At 45.1% G+C, this 20,200-nt stretch overlaps 1 protein-coding gene across 7 annotated transcripts in view; it reads left to right on the top strand.

The window, feature by feature from the left end:
* schip1 (schwannomin interacting protein 1) overlaps nt 1-20,200 on the top strand; it is a 151,423-nt gene that overhangs the window by 99,932 nt on the left and 31,291 nt on the right. The window contains exons 1-3 of one of the 7 annotated variants that reach the window (XM_078098339.1): nt 17,613-18,208; nt 19,200-19,335; nt 19,949-20,005. The exons of 4 other annotated variants lie outside the window; for them this stretch is intronic. In XM_078098339.1, coding sequence (XP_077954465.1) covers nt 19,324-19,335; nt 19,949-20,005 — 69 coding nt within the window. In that variant the 5' untranslated portion in view covers nt 17,613-18,208; nt 19,200-19,323. Of the gene's footprint in view, nt 1-17,571; nt 18,209-19,199; nt 19,336-19,948; nt 20,006-20,200 lie in introns of those variants that run through there. 2 more of the 7 variants (XM_040164745.2, XM_040164660.2) reach the window with 2 other exon arrangements.

Genomic DNA, 20,200 nt, shown 5'->3' with positions numbered 1-20,200 from the left:
TTACTGTCACATCAACAGCACCAGTGGCCACAATTACAGAGTAGCTTAATTTCTTACTATGGTCAAATAAATGTAATAAAACGTTGATTCGAATTTCACATAATTTGAAAAAAATGTATAACAACTCTTTGTCATCAAACCACTTTGTCCAGTTGCACTTTTGCTTTATCTATACATTTATTCAGAAGCACTTTTACAAACAGGTTTGTCACTGCAAATCAATAATCGGAGCCGGTTATTGTCGTTAATAGCGGATGAGAAATGAGGAAAAGGTGTTGTGCGCTGTCAACGGGGCAGCTTAGGAATGAGGGGGACGGAGAAGGAGGCACTAAAAGTGAATACCAATGCTCTGTGGTCCAGATCAAAGTGCTAACCTCCTCTTATCCTTCTTTTCATCTCCCTTTCCTCGCTCTTCCTCATTCCTTCCCTCACTCACTCTGTCCTCCCCTTTTACTTTCTCGCAGGTTTTCTTTTTTCCTGCTTCCCAGCCCTCTGTCTCATCTGTGTCTCTCCGCATTCATCACCGCTCCCTCCTCTCCTCCCCAATTCTGCTTCTCCTTCCGGTCACTCCTCCATTCTGCCTGCCCTCCTTCCCACCTCTCAATTCCCTCTGTTTTCTCTGGTGGGTTGTTTGAGCAATGATCCACACCTGAATTGTCTCTACCTGGTGCCTCAATCCTCTCTCTCTCTCTCTCTCTCTCTCTCTCAGTAGTGTGTGAGGGACTGCGTACATTCAGTAGCCCAGCTATCTCTAAATAGCCAATAAATCATTTAGGCCTGACATGGTGGGGAGAGAGAGCCAACCGGGGCAGAACTATTAACACAGCTGAACCACACTCATCATTGTCCTCTGTCCCTCACTTGCTCACACTGACTCACCCCTCATCTTCCCTCCTTCTCTGTCTCATATTAGCAGCAATTCTGCTTCCCCGAAGGTGAGAAGACTCGTCCGATCGCCTTTGTGTGTCGAGCGTACACAATGATAACAAAAATCTATTTTTGCGTCTAACTTAGCTTATCTGCAGAGAATTTGTCAAGGAAAAATGCCAAATAGTAGTAGTAGGGACCCGGCTTCTCAAATGTAATCAAACGAGACCAGGCTGGCTGTTTGGCAAAAGAGGCTTATGGACGTATCGCGTTATTGCGGCGATCCCCCATATTGGTCTAATTGGTAAAGCAGTTTGAAAACGGAAATTTGATTTATTACAAAATCATTCAATCAATTATCAATTACCTTGTCATAAAAGGGCAGATTCGTTCATTCAGTTTACACTTCCTGCCTTTACGTCGCAATTTTCCACCGTGAACCCAAGAAATGGTCCTCCTCTCCGAGCCAGTCAGCGAGCCGCGTCTCCCGCTGAGGAAGCCAGCAGATGGGTTGTACTCCGTCACCGTGATGCATGGCTTTCATATACCAGTTTGCTGAATGTGTTCTGTAGTCACTCATTGCTCCTAAATGCCTCCCTACATGAGGGCCATTTTATTAGGCAACAATGCTAACGCTTGGTTTCTCTCCGCCGTGCTAATCCCTGTGTGGGTGGAGGATTCGGAGCCGTAATGCCGATCTGATACTGAGCTGTAATCCGTTACTCTGTCCCTGCCTCCATTTCCCGCATTAGAAAGAGAATGAAACGAATGAATGAATATGGCTGTTAGCATGTGTAAACAAGATCATCTTTACGGGCACTCCTGATTTATCAAAGGCTGCGTTTATGTCTTTGAGTCATTTTTATTCATCTGTTTTATTTCCTTAAAGCGAGGAACTTGCTACTATGGGAAAAATCACACAACTCTTCACTGTTTGAGTAGTTCCAGTTTGCCACCCGTGAAGAGAAATAAAGAGAAACTGTCGGCAGAACACCTGAAGCGGTGGAGATTTTCATCTCTTCAGCTTTTTAAACAAGCTCGGGACAAACAAACTAATACATTGGTCTGGAAGTGTCAGTGGTGCACAAAGTCACACCCATTTAAATGTGTGCTTCTCGTCGTAAAATCCTGTTGTGCACCCGCTGACACTGCAGCCGACTCATATACATATTAACATATACTTGCAGAGTGTGCGGTACATGCATCCCCAGATATTTCCGTCCATTCCGTCCCTTTCTCACCTCTCTCTTTCCTTCACGCTCATAAGTGCACAACCACATTCAAACTCTTACATCGACTCACGGGAGTATGATTGGAACAGGACGAGAGATTACTGATATTGTTTAATTTCCCTCGGGTGAAGCGTGTAAGACGTGCACAGAGGCATAGGGCCGCCTGCCTATTGCATGAATGTGCTTATGTACATTAAACCGTGTTACATTGTTCATTTTTAAATGTGTCTTTCACCGCATGTTCTATCCGCTTCACATGGATATTTTGTCTTTCTTGTCAGTTTGCATGTAAAGGTTCATCTTTACGTTCCCTGTTCGACGGACGTGTCAGATCAGTTTTTGCAACTGCTGCACGTGTGCCAATGAACCTGCCGGCCCGTGCCGGTCTGCCAGCTGCGTCTTCCTGTACAGGTTGTGTCCCGTAGGACCGGGATGATTGATGCGTCAGGCAGTTTGCCGGTCAGCTTACGCTACTCGGGTCTTGTCCCTTTAGTCCAAGGATGGCTGATTTGTCGATCAGCTCTTCCAAACCTCTTTCTTTTTGCTCCCCGCGAGGCCTCTTGTGACCGGTTGAACAGAGTTTCTGGAGTGCTCTCAACTTAACCCACAATACGGATGATAAATGTATTATTTTCTATTGTCGTGATTCCCATCTCTCCCTTGCCATCTCGGTCTCTAATTCTCTTATTAGTTTTTCACGGAAGGAACTCGCATGAGTTTGGATTTGTCTTAGAAATAGTTTGTTTCTAACATTTCTACCTGTCAAGGAAAATCATCTAAAAAATCATTTTTAAGACTATATCTGTGTGTGTTTCTGTGCAGGAGAGAGAGAGGTGGATCGTGTTCGTGCTGGTACTGAGCTGAATGTTTCAATATATGTCCATTTACGAGCATGGACAAATTGCATTTAAATAAGGAAGTGTTGGGCGGAATACGTATTTTCTGGCAGTCTTGGTATCAGACAGGCAAGTTTGGAAGAAGCAAAGTGCTGCGAGTTCAATGAGTCTTTAGTTGAGGGCTCTGAAGATGCTCTGCCTGTCTGAGTCATAAGTAATGGACTGGAGGTGAGTTCGAGGGAATAATGCTGTCTCTCTTATTCAGAGTTAAAGACAGATAGAAAGTGGACAAAAAGATGGACCTGCTCATTAAAACGTGACAGACTCTGTGGTCCAACCTTTATACTACTGCCGAAGATTGACAACATCGGTTGTCACGCTGCTGCCTCCTCCTACTCGCACTGTAACAACGAGGAAATACTTGCGTTGAATCCTCACAGACCTGCTGTTGAGGCTGTGCAGGAGAGTCAGTCAGTAATAACACTAGACTGATACGGGAGGGAGGGATACGTAATTATGTAGTAGTGTGTGCACTACCAATCTGAATCTGCTATCATGCTGTCCAGCATACACCCACACACACATGTGGAAATATATACATTTGAAGAGGGACTGATGCATTCTAACCTGTGCCCCATTACAAAGTCCACATGTCCCAAATACAAGTGTGCTGAGCTTCAATGTGCTGTCCCTTAATTTAATGTACATGCCACCCTGCCCTGTCCACTAACCCTAACCCTGAAAAGTGATGCAGATCTGCCAAATACCATACACACCCACAGACCAACACAAGTGCAGACCACTATACCCACCACCTTGTCTTAAAGCATCCCATGGACAGTGGGCGTTAGCCAGCAGCCGTTTGAGGGAATTAATGAGCTCTTGTATTGAGTGTAATACCAACCTGTAGTGTTGTTGCCGATGGTGAGACTACAGAAACACACATGTACTCGTGGACACACACACGCCACAGCCCACTGGGAGGACCACACTAACACACAGAAATGGGGACTGCTCAATCACTATGGTTACCCAGATGGGGCCCCGGAGACAGGCTGGCCAGCACCGAGGCTTGGAGGCAAATGACACAGATACACACTGTAGATTGTCATGTTTACTGGACAGCGTCCCTGTTCCACTTACTCTCTCCTCCATCGTTAGAAATTATGAATGAGAGTTTACATGATGCCATTATTTGATAATTCACGATAAATTCTCACATTAAACGTTGAGCCTAATTTTGCTGGTATTATCTGTTGTTTTGTATTTTGAAATCTTTGTTGTTTTAGCATATGCATTGTACCATGGAAACCATGAATGATTCAGTGATGTAATTCAGCTGAGGCCTTTCTTTCTTTCATTCACACTTCCACTATCAATCTTGTGTCTCTGTGTATTTGACTCATCCTTCAGGCCCCATAGAATATGGCCTACGGCAGACAGAAGCTCCCTTTTTTCATCACTGAATTCTAAAACAGAGCATTAAAGTCAACGACATCGCTTGTATGTGCACCATAACCGCCAAGACCGACAGAGAATATATATCGCTTTGTGGATGGGAATTAGGGCGGGTGGTTTAGGACTTTTGTCTTCACCCGCGTACTGTATTACCTTGTGTGGTTAAATCCCATCACTTCCGCCCTCGCTTGTCTCTTTCTCTTCTCTATCCCTCCACTCTGCTTTCCTATCTCGCCTTCTGTCCCCGGCCGATCCCCGGAGGGACATACGTTGTCACCCCTCCCATCTCATGAGGGCTCTGCAGCGTGACAACCCAGCAGCCTGTTGTCCCCCGGGGGGCCTGAGGGTGCTGCAGGAGCAAGGAGGAGCGATGCATAAAGGCCTGAGGAGTGAACTGGTGGATGGGAAGAGATCCGTCTGTGAAAAGCTGGAATGGAGTCCGAGAGGGAGCGTGTGACCTGCGTAGAAATGGCAGTGAGAGCCTGCTGTGTGTGAGCTGAGGTCATCCGGTTTAGTGGGCTGACGCTACACCTGTCTGCACTGGCACAGAGGCAGACATGCACACAAAGATGATGTAGGTTTTTGCTCATGAGCTAAATAACTTTTAGGCCATGCTGTTCATTGTGATTCTTTTTGTTGGCCTCTATCTACTCTTCTGTTCTCTTCCACTTTCTTCTCACCTGCTAAACAGACAAAGTCGAATCCTCTCACAGCAGAAAAGGCTCTGGTGGACTTGATGACATTATTGATGGCTGCATTTTGGGGCTGTAGTTTTGTGCATGCATCGACATGGCTGACTGCGACTGAGTCCGAATGCGTAGCCTCTTATTTGAGTGCTAAAAGTCATCACAAATTCACACTGTTTCCCAAAGCGCGCGTAGCGGCGGCCGATGAGACAGCGTGAGACAATGTCACAATATATTAGTTGTCACTACCTCTCAATATGTCTTTGTTGTGGTATAGGATTAAATTTTACCTCTATCGTCCATCCACTCACATAAATCTCCCTCATCACCTACCCATCCATACATCCTTCTTTTTCATCCATCACTGCATCCATCTTTACAAATAACCCTCTACTGGCCCCTTATATCTTCATGGCGTCTTCTATGCCATCTATGTTTCCCTCATCGATCCATCCATGTGTTTACTGTTTGCTGTGAGCAGGAGGCAGGAAGGCAATGACAGTTAGAGATCTTGCACGGGGGGGTTTAAAACCTGCCCACCTTTTATGAGCAATAAGCTGTTGTTTGTGATCTTCTGTGGATGCATAGATAATGTGTCTTAGTCAGCAGACCGGCAGCCTGAATATTATCAAATTGCTCCGGGTAATCGACTGAAAGCAAGTGAGACGGACGGAGGAATGGAGGTGAAAGATGAACTATTGGGAATAACATATACATTTATTTATCCATTAAAACCCAGAACACTATGTCTCCATCTAATATGAACCTACCACCTTTACCACCTCCAGTATTATGAGTGTCGCCCATGTGAACAAGACTGTATAATATCTTTGCTTTGCTCATCTCTCTCCTTTCCTTTGTCCTTTTGACCAAAGCACCCAGGTAGTTCAAATGTTAATGAGTTTGATCAGTGTAATGATGTCACCGCAGCGAGCCTCATCAATCACGCTTTCACATGGAATACCATAATGCTGATAAAAGTCATTATGTTAATGATGTTAATGACTAAAAAACGCTGTGGCGTTTTGAAGTTAGTACTGTATAACATTCTTCTCACCTTTCCACTTATATCATTTTATACTTACAAAAACATGTTGTTATTTCCTTCTTTTTAACTTTTTGTGATAGATTCCTGTACATTTGTGTAACATGTGCTTCTCTGCAGGCATTTCTTTCTCTTTTGTTTTATGTCTTCAGCTTTGTCTTCCTGACGAGGGGACAGGTGTTGTTCCACAAGCTTTCGGCAGACACACTCTTGCACACCTGCACACACAGACACACTAGCAGTGGTGTTGTTACTATGAAAACGCTGTTCCGGTCAAACCAACACTCACGTCTATACTGTTATAGAAGATCTTATTCATCTTTATTTGCTTTTGTGTACATCCATGCATCTACACGCAAAGGGGGGCACTTTCTCTGTTGTGCATGCATTAAACACGACATATATACAAACACAAACACAGATAAACATATTATTGACTGACTTTAGTTTCCATTAAGGCTGCGAAGCTGAGGTCAGCAGCTCATGCTCCTTGTGTTCTCTAATCTAATCACAATCTGATGCAAATCCATAATCCACATTTCTCACTGCTTTAAATTAGTGCCATTCACACTCATTTTTCCCAGGAGCACCACTGATTCCAATAATGCGGCAAGACATACCTCCGTATTCCTCTTTGCATTTGTGTGCGCGTGCTCCCTAACGAATCAGTCCCATTTCCTTTTCCTGCTCAGTGCAGGTCAAGATCACTCATCTGACTTCCCATCCAGCAGACTGAATGCAAATGCAACATCTTAGTCACATGTGCGTATATGTGTTTACACACATTTAGTCAGCTTGTGCACGTGCATCTTCACATTTGTGTGTCGCTTGTGTATCCTCTGCAGCAGGCCTCATCTTTTCCTAATTAGTGCGTGATCGATAGCTGGTTGTTGTGATGCTGTGCTCGGGGAGCCGTGTCAGAGCAGGGGAACAGTGACATTTCAGCAGACAGGGATTACTCCGTTGACCTTATTGTTGTGATTGGAATTCAGCCCCGGCTCCCCCAAGAGATGACCTCACCTTCTTCACGCTGTGCATGCCGGGATGCAGGAGGTTATTCAAAACTTGTTCTCCCTCTCTGTCTTCATCACCTCCGCTTCTCACTATCGGAATATTTACACTGCTTTTTAAATTTCTCTACCTCTTTCTATTTTTCCACCAGCACGGTTGCATTTATTATTGCCACATCTATCCTTACATGTTGACTGAATTCTATGATTATATGTCACACAATTTTGTAGCTTCTTTCATAGCTTTCCCCTGCTTCTATGTGTGTGCGGGTGCAAGACAGAACAAGAGCATAAAGCATCTACGACCGCTATTTGTGACTTTGTTTTTTTGTGTTCTCAAGTAATCTCCAAAACACATGCAGATAGTCACATACACAAGTATGCATCACATCCCTCCTCCATATTTTTCAGTGTCGCACATGAGCTGAGAATGGAGAAGAACTGTGAGAGGAAAAGAGAGAGGGAGGTTGTCCTCCATTAACTCTGCTCTTATTCCTGGTTGCTCCATCTTTCTCAAGGAGAAGTTACTACACAGACCATTTAGACTGTGTTGTCTGGCACAGGCAGGTAGAGACTGGAAGACGAAATAAAAAGAGAGTATCACAGCTGAGCAAAGATGATTGCATTGTTTCTCATCAACTGGCCTGAAAAGCAATATACTCTATGAATATATGGTGATTTCATAGCAACTGAGATGTATTGCTGTTTTTTTTTCAACCAAATTCCAATCACCTTCATTGTATTGGGGAGCAGCAGACGTTCTATAAGTGCTGAAAAGGTTGACACGTACAACTGAAACTATATGCAGGGCTATATATCACTCTAGGTAAGTGTGAGAATGTGTTTTTGTAATATTGGGGGCCAAAAAGGCCCGTAAGGCTGTATCTTCTGAACTGAGATTAATAGCAATGTGTCATTTTAGGTCATTGGAGGACTTCCAAGAAAGGCACTTTATGTGTTGTCTCCGCAGGCCAGATTTTAAAAAGTTGAATGCCAAAGTGCAGTGCTATGAGGCACAGTGATCTATTGTTGCTACCATGAATAAAGCATGCACAAGCAACAACCGGCTGCTTCACAATAACTTAATGTCATGTTACTGTTGAACATGAAGCTCTTTTTTCCTTGTTTCAATTCACATTTAATGCAAGGAATCTTCACACAGATCTGATGGTTTCCTCTGCTAAAATATTTTTATCCTTTCAGTGGAGCTGAGGCTTCAGTTCACATGCTTCATGTAGTTTGTACTTACAAATAATCTGTCTCTCTGTGGACGCGGAGCCGCTTGTTTGATTTCCTTCATTCAATTAAATTGCATCTGATGTCACGTGAACTCATTCCAAGCAGTGATTCTTGTCTTAGTGTGGCAGTGCAGGGTCAATGCAGCACTACCAGGTGACTGGCACGCACACCAGGCATATGCCACAGCGTGCCACGCTGACTGCAGGGGTGTATAATGGAGTGCCAGCAGCAGGTGCAGGGGCGCAGGATTGTGGATTAAGTCGCAGCGCTTTGGTTCCCCTGGGAGTCATGCAAACCTTTCACACCTGTTTGATTTACGCTCTGCTTATCCGAGTATTTTTTTTTTTACCCCCCAGCTAACAGAACATCGCCGGCCTTTCAATATGCCGAGGAGATGGAGAGAAGAGTGGGAGCTCATTAGTTAGTACATTGGATTCCAGGCAGGGATAATAGTATAATGGTAAACGTAGTGGGGAGTGGAGGACAGCTGTGGAGCGATGGCAGTGAAAACACAGACGGAGTGTGGAGGGGTGGATTGCATTGGGGCAGCATTTTGTGCCTTGAGAATTCCTCTGTAGCCCCCCCACCGCTGCCAGCTTAGTGATAACATGCATGAGTAGACCTTAGGTGAAAGAGGACGGGAAGAAGAGGAGCGAGGGAGGATGGGAAAAGCAGGGCGAAATTGACAGATTGAAAAGGAGCAAAGTGGTCTGAAAGCCTCCCACATCCTCCCCCCTCCACCTCCGTTCCTCACAGGGGGGGACTGCTAAGGATGTTAGTTGCCATTAAAATTGCAGCATGTTTACATAAAACTAACACAGCCAGTCCTGTCTTTTCCTCCTCATTATTTCAACTTCCTACCATCACAATTAGCAGCAAAAGCATAATTCAGTTTATTTACTGGTAAACAAGCAACGATTTCAAATGTAAATCAACGTGCGCTTTATTTAGCTTTCATCTCCTATTTCACGTGATATGTGTAGTAGTTTCAACCATAATCTCCCAGTGAGCGGCCTTGTCCATAAATAACAACAATCAAGATCCATTTAAGTGGTGCACAGGGAAAACTCTTTCAAATGACTTACATTTGTTCCTGAGCGGGCAACATTATGCTAAATAAAGCACCAAGTTGCAAAGTCATGCACACAGACAAACACAGGTGCATGCACACGGTCACCATCAATACTGTATTGATGTGCACCCTATTGTTTAGCCTTTGAATGATTCAACACACTCTATTGCAAGGTCCATTGGCTGTCTGATTCCTTTTGTCGGGGTGGTTTTCATCATTCTCAATATTCGGCTGATGGTCCCTCCGCCCTGCCTCTGCCAGGGAGCTGTAGGCTTGATGCCCTCTTGCGTATTTACTCCCAGCACCCTCCCAGCCTGCATAGTGCATATGAGATGGAGCCTGAAGGAGGCAGATGAAGAGAGGTGGCAAATGTAGAATACAAAAGAATATAGAGCGAGAAGAATTGGCGGCAAAATCTGTGAAAAAAGACATGCGAGTGTTTCATTCACAGGCTCTGATGAAGGTAAAATGTGACGAATGACAGGGAGCCCATGAGTCGCTTTGAATGTGGGAAGGTGTACTTGTCATGCTCGTCGTGAAGGAGGTGATACGCTCCCGTCCAGGTAAACTCTGGGCCAAAACGGCCGAGGTTCCGTCCTCGCACTCGAGTTCCTGGGCTTTCGGCACGGCCTCTGACGGGGAATTCATCTCGGCGGAAGTGGCTGCTTACCATTATGGCTCCCTCAACAGTTCAGCCTGGATTGCCTTTTGTATGTTATTGCTTTTCAGTCAAGAAAATGTCCAAAGCTCCAGAGTCAGGTTTTCTGCAGGAGCCATGGGGTGAATTAGTCTTATTTTAGAAGAAAAAATCAAACTGCCCACCGCTCTGGCTTAGCATCGTTTTAGTCACAAATATTTGAGTATCTGCTGGATCTCATTCAACGCCTTTCTCTGATCATCTGCCCTGCGGATCCACCTGGCCATCGGTTAACATAGCAAAGGTACAATTACAAAGCCAGTGCCAGCGGGTTTTATTAACAAATGACAGATGTAATTACAGAAACTAAACCGCTCTTTCATAGAAATCTATTCCATTGATTGTCCCGTTATCCATGCTCAGTGGTCATGGATTAGCTCTAATCATCACTGTTGTATTATATAATCCACTTCAAAAGGAAGGCTATTATGATTTAAACTGCTATAATCTCATCTCATTTCCTCCACTGTCTCCTCAATTACTTTATAATTTTGCTAATCTCTGAATGTGTCTTACTTTATTTCTTCTTCTAAAGGGGGAGTGTGAATATGCTGCATAATTGATTTGAACTCAGTTAGCTTTGCATCAATTACGTTTTTCTGGCACTAAATGTGCAACGTTACCTTCGTATCTAAGAGAGAGAAGAAAGAATTTGTAAGAAAAAAACGTTTTTCAAATCAGTAGAAAAAAGCGGAAACTGACAAATGCTGTGTGTTTGACGTGCACATCAGTGATAGGACCCGTTGAGCTCGCAATGGTTTCTTTGTGAATATCTATGACCCCCTGAAGGAAAAGGGTTGTTCAGCTACGAAAGCCTGGTGAAAAACGTGGTTGTAAAGATCATAATTTATCCAGTTACAGAAACTGAGTAATAGACACCGACACGAAAAGCAAAGTAGTATTAGTATATTAAATTTGACTATGAAGTCAAGTATATAACAGGGTCAGTACTCAGTGTCAAGTGTGTAAAAATGCACCTGATGATATTAGAAAATAATAAGCATGAAAATGGAAATGGCTGCGCTTTTGGAAGACATTGGCAAACATTTGCAAATGCTATTGATGTGGCAATCCCAAGATGGAGAAAGATGTTAGTTGCAGCTATTTTATTAAAGTTAATTAACATTACACAACACGACTTAACGTGATGTAATGATTCCCAGGATCCCACAGTGAAAAACCCTGTGGGAGACATTTAGCGGCACAAATTACATACTGTGCGTTTAACAACTACCTGTAAATCAGTAGGATTTTCTGATTTAATTACAAGAGTATTTACCTGTAAGGTGGCAAAAACAGTAGTCATAGTTTGTATTACGGTATATTTAATTCTGCATTCTGCAAGGGAGAAAGAGAAAGGAGGACAGTGAATGAGTTTGTGCTCTCCATTCGGCTCGGGCTAATTACATTACCGTGCTTTTTAGGAACTGAGGAAACGATTAGTGAGGCTATTCGCTGAAAGGATGGAGAACAAAAATACTATATTAGAGAAGGTGCAGTGCAATTAATGCAAATTGAAAGAAAGACAGGAGAAAAATGTATCCAAAGTCTGGGATATTACTCAAAAATCATTTCAGGAGACACAATAAATAAAACATTTCACTCTAAAGTTTAAAAATAACATATACAGCAAATAAGAAAGACAATATGCCCATGCAGTGATACAAATAAACATTCAGCTGTTGTTGTTAGTGGAAAAAACATAATTACTGTGAGAAAATAAGACGGCAAAGATAACAGGTTTTGCATTGGACAGCCTATTGATTGAACATAAAGATTGGTCACTTCCAGTGATTTTTACGTGTTTTCCATCCTAAGTATTTATTTTAAACCCAACACTGATTTTTCCTAATTGTCACTTAATGTTCAAAAGTCTTTTTATTTGAATTCACAACGTCAATCACGTGTTCACCGCGACTGTGTGCACGGATCCTCCACAAAGCCTCAGTATGAGTCGAGTTGCAATGACACTTAAAATATGGTTGGAACTCTAAAAGGTGAATACATTTTAAATATGTGTAACAGTAAATGTATGTCTATGAGAATGTGTACTGTTGGCCAGCCTTGGAAATGATGTCCATATTGGATGATTCTAAAAGGCACAATTGTACTCCACATCCTGCAGCCAGTACAGGAAGTAGATTGGCCTTTATGTAGCCGGCTAGAAACCAAGAGGTCGGGCTTTTGCCATTTCCGACTTTGTAGCCACCGACAATGATCTTTTGTTTAATTGTCCTCGCAGGGGCGATTTTCTTGCCATCTTTGCAATGATGAGTTATGAAGCCACCGAGTGTGATGCAGTATCATCTCACAACTGGCAGTGTAGGAGGGATCAATAATTGATCTTGGCGTGTGACACCACCCGCCAGGATCCCTCAGGGTTCACAAGCGCGTTACCAGAAAGACGAGCGGCACAAACACACACGCACGTCTTTTACACTATTGGTTGTGTATTTGACGCATACACAACCAACATGAGAAAAGGGAGGTGTGTCACTCAGATGTCAGATTGCGCTTCACCTCAGTAGCACTCTGGAGACCTGAACGGCCACATGTCCGCTGCTGAGGTCAAACTGTGCCAGCTTTAGATCATCGGTGGCTTTGTTGATGCTGAGCAAGTACTGAAACCTGGCGACGGCTCTTTTCTTCAAAACAACCTAAGAGACGGAATCTTCACACAGATGTGCACGTAGGAAGTGGATTTGCTGCAAAACAAGAGCACCGTCTCCTGTTTTCATAGCAACTGTTAAACAATTTGTCTGTTTTATTCCAGCTTCCCTGGTTTAATTTGCCCCTTAAATCAACTGTATGTTTAGTCGTTTATGAGAGAAGGTGGAAAACAGCAGGTGCGAAAACCCGCTCAAAACACCGGAGAAGTGATCCAATTTGGTGTGGGCAGTAAATCGTTTGGACATCTGTGCACTGCAAGAGGTGGAGCTGAGCCCAGGGTAGGGTGGATGCATAGTGCTGACAGGGCACAGAAACAGCCATGGAGGGGGGGCAGGGAGCACAGAGAGAGACTTTTGATCGGGACCTGACACGCTGTCACAGTCTCCATCTCTATATGTGATTATTTTATTCAAAGTGGAAGTTTTCTTCCCTATGTAGGGAAACTTCAGTAGCGCGAGAAGGAGAAAAGAAGTCATTGCACTGTGCTGCAGACTGCTGTGAGTAAAGCAGCAACTAGAGCCATGACGATCACAAGGTCCCGGTCCTGAAGCCTCGGAGGACGTGTCTCCGTGCAGGGCTCATTGAACACATTACAAACCCACCCTTCTCTCCCTCTAATTGGCAGTGCTGGCCGTGGAGCAAATGGACTCTCTGCCCTGCACCCTTCCACGTGATTGAGATCTCTTTCCAGTCGCTGGTCATAATATCTTTAAAAAAATGCATTAGGCCTGAATTTAGCTCCCCACAAAGCAGCGTGATCTTTGATCGGATTTATAATTTTTCTCACAAGTTTTACTTTTTTTCTTTTATATAAAATGCTTCTGCTTTTTCATTCCCTCCGCTGTGGATTCATATGTATCCACGCTGAATTTTTTGGGCTAATTAGGCTCGTCATCATGATCATTTTCATCGGCACAAGCATTGCCGTAATCACTCCGGTTTATGTAGTGATTCAGTCAACATTATCATTAGCAACATTGCATCTTCCTCGACTTCTTCATCACCGTGATTTCCCCCCTCCTCTCCCTCTGTAATACTATTGCCTCTCCCCTTCATCCCATTTAGCGTTGTTTGTTTCCAGCTCTCACTTTCTTTACTGTTATGGCCATATGTACAGTATATATTCTGATCTTTTATGTAATTATTGTTTGGTTTCATGGATTGTTGGTGAATGCTTGGCTGTGTGAAATGCTGTCTTCCACTGAACCATCCGTTCAGGCTCTATAAACCAGGACAGATTAAGTGAAGTCTTTGCTCGATAGGATGCACGCCGACATTATACTGCAGCCCTGCTTCCCATTTACTTTAAACTAATAGCTGTGAAATGCTTATATGTACATTGGACAAGATGTTGCTCTCGCAATTCATTTTACACTTCGTTAGCAAGCAAAATTGTTGGCTGATATACAATACGGAAGGAAAGATCAATATATTACAGCCAGGTACTGCTGGTGAAATCCAATTCAAGCGCTTTGTTTGACAGACTGTGTAAAAACTATTAATAAAACATAATACAAAGGTGCGTGTCGCTGGTCATGCATCGTAGCCCATAAAGTAAAGTGTTTGCAGGCAAAATGAAGAGCATCTACAAATGCACTGGCCTTTGTTTCGCTCCTTCTCACTCAGTCTGGTTTGAACGGAGTAAACTCTCTTTTTATTTAGAGAGGAGATTGATGGTCTGTCTTAGCGGGTTGACCACCGTTTCTACTTAGAAAGACGAGTCGGTCGGCCAGTTAAAGAGCCGTCTTCTATTGTGTCCATCTGACATCTCCATTCATCACCAAACAGCCTGTCTCCTGCTGCTGCTGCTGGCGTGCCGAGGCACACACTGACTTGTGTAGCGCTGTGTGTGCATGTTGCATATTTTACACGTTTTAAGAAAATTATGGCCTATTTAAATATATATATATAAAGAGAGAGGGAGGGAGAGAGAGAGACTGGTTAAGTTAAGCCCTGCAATACCATAGAGGATTTATTTATATGAAAATACAACATTGTCAGGAAAAGTTCAATGTTCTGGTCTGTTAAATTGGACTAGAATGACCAAGATGAAACACAAAGGACAGTAATAGGTTGGTAAATGTAATAAAACAGTAGGCATCACTTTCGTTGAGCCTTTAGTACAAATAGGACTCTTCCTGGCTTTAGGTAACAAACCGTAAGGAGATTGTGTAGACGAGTCTTTTCAATGGTAGAAGTGTTTTTAGGGGATACGTTTAAAGATATGCATAAAGTAAAAATACCTTTTTCTTGACAGTCAGTTTTTTCAAGACACGACATGGTGGGAGACCTGAATTGAGTCTACAGTCCGGCCTCTCGTGGCATCGTGTCTCACATAACCAGACCAGACATTTCCCGTCTGCAGGTCCGGTCTTGTACCAGACCAGTCATGTTTCGGACGCCTCATTCTCTGTCGTCTGTTTTCGGCCCCGTCGTCTTTCGAGATGAGCTCTTCAGCTCGACCCATGAAAAGAGAGGGGGGGAGGAAAACGTCGGGGGTTGAATCCTCCAAGGTCAATTTCGGTGTCTCTCCGTTAGAGTTGCCGAGTTCCTGACACGGCAGAGACAGTTTCAATTTCTCACCAAGTGTCAAAGAGCTCCGTGTTTTTTTTCAAACGGACGTGAGACAGATACAAGCAGAGGAAGATGTTCCCTGGCTTTCTGGTATTATCGGAGGGCCATTCTTTTCTCCGAGCCTTATCTCTCTGTCAGTAATGGGCCTTGGGTGATTCCTGCCAGATAGCTGCTGTGGATGGACTGTTAGGCACACAGATAGAGCCACGCTTTTCCGAATACTGTGGATCTTCACCTGGCAGTTTTTTCCACTTGTTTCTGCCCCTCGGCGATTGGTAAATCCCATTGAATGGCAGCTTGACAGTCACTTCACCTCTGCCTCTCGACAGATTGGGTTTTGGGGGGCGAGGCGGGTGCCTTCGTAGGGCACGGTGAACTCTCTTTGACCAGCCTTTCAATCAAAAGTAAAGTCATCTCTTCCAGGTGTGAATGAGACGTGGCTTTAACAGCTTTGAAGTAGCATATCATGGACATCTTCATATGGCGCTCCTGACTTTGGGTTTGTTGCTGTTTTTGTTATTTCACCGCGGGGGGGGGGGGGAAGGACGCCACGTCAAAAAACTATTCTCAATGAGCGTTGATGCGGAAGGGAAACGCAAACTTCAAAGGACGCACACTGTGTCCGTGAATGTATGTGCGGAAGAGTGGCATAAACAACATCGGCCTCCTGTTGACAAGTTAATGATCGGTTAATTGCCTGGTGAGCACATGAACTTAAAGTCCTCCCATTTTCTCCAAGATAAAAAAAAAAGTAGCTCATCCTCCTCAGAGGCATTCGGCACACGTCTCCGATTTACTTCACGATGACCGATTAATGTTTGGGGAATTGGGGCAAAAACGCAGAGGGGAGGAGTGGAAGGGCTGATAAGAGAGTTGAAAGCAGTGGCAGCAATGGGGAACGTGGGGGGTGCGGGGGGGAATAGAGAGGGGGGGGCAGTTGGCTGGACTCCTGCTGACTTCTCTTTGGGGAGATCCCCACTAGTGCCGTCCCTACTGCAGTGCAGGGAGACGCTCAGCCAGGGGTCTTTGAAGTACGCGGCTCCATTGGTACACGGACGGCTTTTTGGCCTTTGTGCTGCTTTAATAGAACCGTGGCACGATATCTGAAATCTAGGCTGAGCCGGGCCGGCGGCGCAGAGAGAGGGCCGTGTTTTCCAAATGTTTGTCCCGTGCCACTCGAGAGACGCAGTTTCACTTTTTAATCATGACGCTTATTATACAAAAGCTTTGGAGTGTGTTTTACTCCAACTGTGGACGACATTTGTTTGTCACTAACATTTAACTTGATCCCCTTTTACGAAATATGTAAATTACCAGCTGCTGCAAAAGGGAACAGAATGCGACATGAAGATATCATACCGTGTTGGTGTTAACCCCTCTTCAGTCCTGACACTGCAGCTGCCATCTGTGTGTGTACGTGTGTGTTTACTCATATGTCTACTACGTTTTTGTTTTTCCAGTGAAAAGCAATGCGAAATAAACGAACAACATAATTCCAACACATATGCTGTGTATGATCAATAGATTATCAATATATCAACTGGATAATTTGCCGCTGGCTGACTGATCAATACTTGATGTAGTTAATAATATTCTCAGTTTGTTTCTGTCTAAATGGGTTTAAAATAGTCAAAGCTGTAGTGTGTGGTGGTTTGTACCGAGTTGAGAGGTTAGACATTGATACAAAACTCTAGGAAGTATCAGCAGAGGCAGAATGCCAGTGTGTTGAAGTTAACCTTTATAGGTGAATAGATTGTGAGCTCGTCGTGCCCCGTTGAGGATGGATGCCACTCAGGTCATCTAAGTCTGCAAGCAGTGTGTGATACGTGATGAGTGCCCTTTGTGCTTTAGAGCAATGTATCTTTTGTACATTGAAAAGTGGTCTTTTTAATATTCCACTGCTGTGCCCACCTTTAAATTAAACCTGCAGTGGCTTTACCTCAAATAGCTATCAAAATAAAAATAAAAAATAAAAAAAATATATATATATGTTTTGAAAATGTGGATCAAAACGCTAGAAGGAAGCAGTCTGAAGTTTGGACCTCTCAAGTTTGCCTTTGTTGGTGTTATTAAAATATGTATCTAAAGCCCCACTACCGACGCTTTGTCCCCCCGTCCCTCTCTGCAGGGTCACTGGGTGCAGAAGGATGGGCTTTAGTTGCGTTCTGTCGTCACTTTCTCCTCCGAGCTGCGGTCTGCGACAGAGAGACGGCTTTTATTGCCGGCAGACAAGCGCGCAGCACAGAGGGGGAGGGGGGGGACACAACACGCGGGCTCTGAGTGTCGTTTCTTAGGTAATAACCGAGAAATTAAGGTTGTGTGAAGAAAAAAAAGCGGGTGCACAAGAGGGGGGAGAGGGGGGCGCACTTTACTCCGTGCGTATTTATTCCCCCACTTGGCGGCGGTGGGAGCGAGAGAAGGCGCGCAGTCCGTGGACCGGCTGGGCATCCCCCTCCCCGCGCGTGTGTCCGTGCGTGCGTGTGTGCGTGCGTGCCCGGGGGGAGGGGTGGAAAGAAGCGGCGTGGACCTGCTGCGATTCCAAGACGCATATCTACGTTATTGTGTCCAATCCGGGCGGGCGGGCAGGAACCCAAAGACTCCGGTCCTCTCCGCCGGGGACGAGGCTCACTCGCTCCAGAGCGATGACCGTGCCCGGTGATCCACCGGCTCTCCGTCATTCCTCCGCCGAAGCCGGACCCACCGACAACCGCCCTTAAAAAATCACGCCGCCGCTTGACAGGAAGTCGGCACCCGTCGCCGCGGTCTTAACAGCTGGGATTTACGCTGCGCGATGTCTTGAGGAAGCTGCGGAGATGATGACAGTGAGTATCGGCTCGTTCGCTACTTTTAGCCCGCTAGACGACATAACGCAAAGGTTATTGTTGGACCACCACACCGTCTAGGGAGGGGTGTCAGTCCGGTCACAGCTGTTGTGGGTGTCATTCTCAGTGCCACAGTGAGATATGGGCGTTTCTGTCACCGCTGGTGCCCGTGGGGGGGGCTGGGGGACGAGGGGACGCGGGGACGGGGACGGGGACGGGGACGGGGGGCGAGATATCCCTTTCCTCCTGGGACTTTTTGGAACCATTACATCGTATGAGCAGTTTATGAATGGCAAATTGAAGAAACACACGCGTGTATGTCCTGTCAAAATGCCCCCCCCCCCCCCCTTTTTTTTTAAATGCACGCCAGGCGGTAACATGCGACTGTCATGCGTGCAGAAAGGCCACCTGGAGCGCAAACGATAAAAGACTGGGCGTGTATGCCCTCCGAGAGACACGCGGGCAGAGTGGTCGGGGTACTCCCGGACGTAAATGAAACGCCCCCCCCCCCCCTCTAGACACCCGGCCGGGCTGCGGGTGGGGACCGGTGCAGCTGTCAATTTGCATGTATTTCGTGGCTAAATCCAGCCTGAACTGTCTGCGTGCGCTTCAGTTAATCCCACAACGGATCAGCTCTGCCGCTCCTCTCCCTCTCTCCCTCTCTCCCCCTCTCTCTCTCTCTCTCTCCCCCTCTCTCTCTCTCTCTCCCTCTCTCCCTCTCTCCCTCTCTCTCTCTCTCTCTCTCTCTCTCTTTCACACACATAAACACCCACAGACGCACTTTAAATGATTAGGCCTACATTATTTTAATCGCGCTCATGTGACCGTCATTTATTGATGCGATCATATTTATTGGGAACGCCGGCGCCGTTTTGCACAAATCGGGATTACACTTTAAAAATATATATATATATATATGTATATTTGAAAGGATCGGGGACCGGGGACTGGAAACGCGATCGCAGCTCTTGATTCTCTATTCTATTAATAGAGGAAAACTCCACCCGGTTCCTGAATCCGGGCTTTAAGGCACCGGGAGGGCGACAAAGACAAAGATGACAGGCCGGGTGGCGCACGCCGCGGACCGCTGACCGTGTGCCGCTCCGGCGCGTCTGATGAGCGCATCGGTAAGGGCTGTATTCTGGGTGGCATCGATACGTGGATACAGGTCTATTGTCTGACCCGTGATAACGTTTCAAACCTAAACAAAATACTTCGTCAACACAGCGTTGTGCTATAAGTAGGCTGGTCATGCTGTGTTCCCTCAATCCTCCCCTTTCACTTGTCCACTGGGGCTGCTGGAGTTTTTCGTGTGAAAATGATGTCTTGGAAGATAATATGTGTTGCAGAAAACGGCACATTGCCGTCGTCATTTTGGCACTGTTCTATTTCATAGCTGAGTTATTAATAGTCAACTCAAAGCAAAGCAGCTTTGCTCAGTTCTTTAATACCAATTTTAGATATTTTCTGAATTGTGCTTTGATGTCAACAGCCGTCCCAGGTCTGGTTTAGTAGCCACACTCATGAAACCTTTTTATAATTAGGATAATATTGTAGCATTGCACTCTCTCCCCCTTGAGTCTGGTGCAAAACTACTACAGGTCCTCTAAACCAGCAATTAGCACTCCTCATAATTAATTCCCTTTCCCAGAACTACTCATAATGTGTGTCACGTAGGAATATGTCGTTAATTTCTCTTGCTGCTGCTTTCTTTTCATTAACTTTTAAAAATGTTGCTAGGCACTAATGCCCTCCTGTGGAGAAAAGACCGATAAAACTCTGCAAGACACGGCTCAGGTGAGATGGAGATTTGTGGAGGGTTGTAAACAACGTGGACGTTTTCATTAGCTGTGAACTAATCAGTGAGCTGGTGATTGGGGGGGCTCCGCGGGGTGGCACACAGTCAAGGTTAGGCAACAATTCTGGACTCACGGTCGGGTATTGACATGCCGGTGTCACATTCTCCCGCCCCTCCCGTGTCTTGTTCCTGTG

Source organism: Gasterosteus aculeatus, chromosome 1, assembly GCF_964276395.1.
Source record: "Gasterosteus aculeatus chromosome 1, fGasAcu3.hap1.1, whole genome shotgun sequence".
In the NCBI taxonomy this organism is placed as follows: Eukaryota; Metazoa; Chordata; class Actinopteri; order Perciformes; family Gasterosteidae; genus Gasterosteus; species Gasterosteus aculeatus.
Note: the sequence above shows the minus strand (reverse complement) of the source record. Positions and strands in the feature narration are given on the sequence as shown.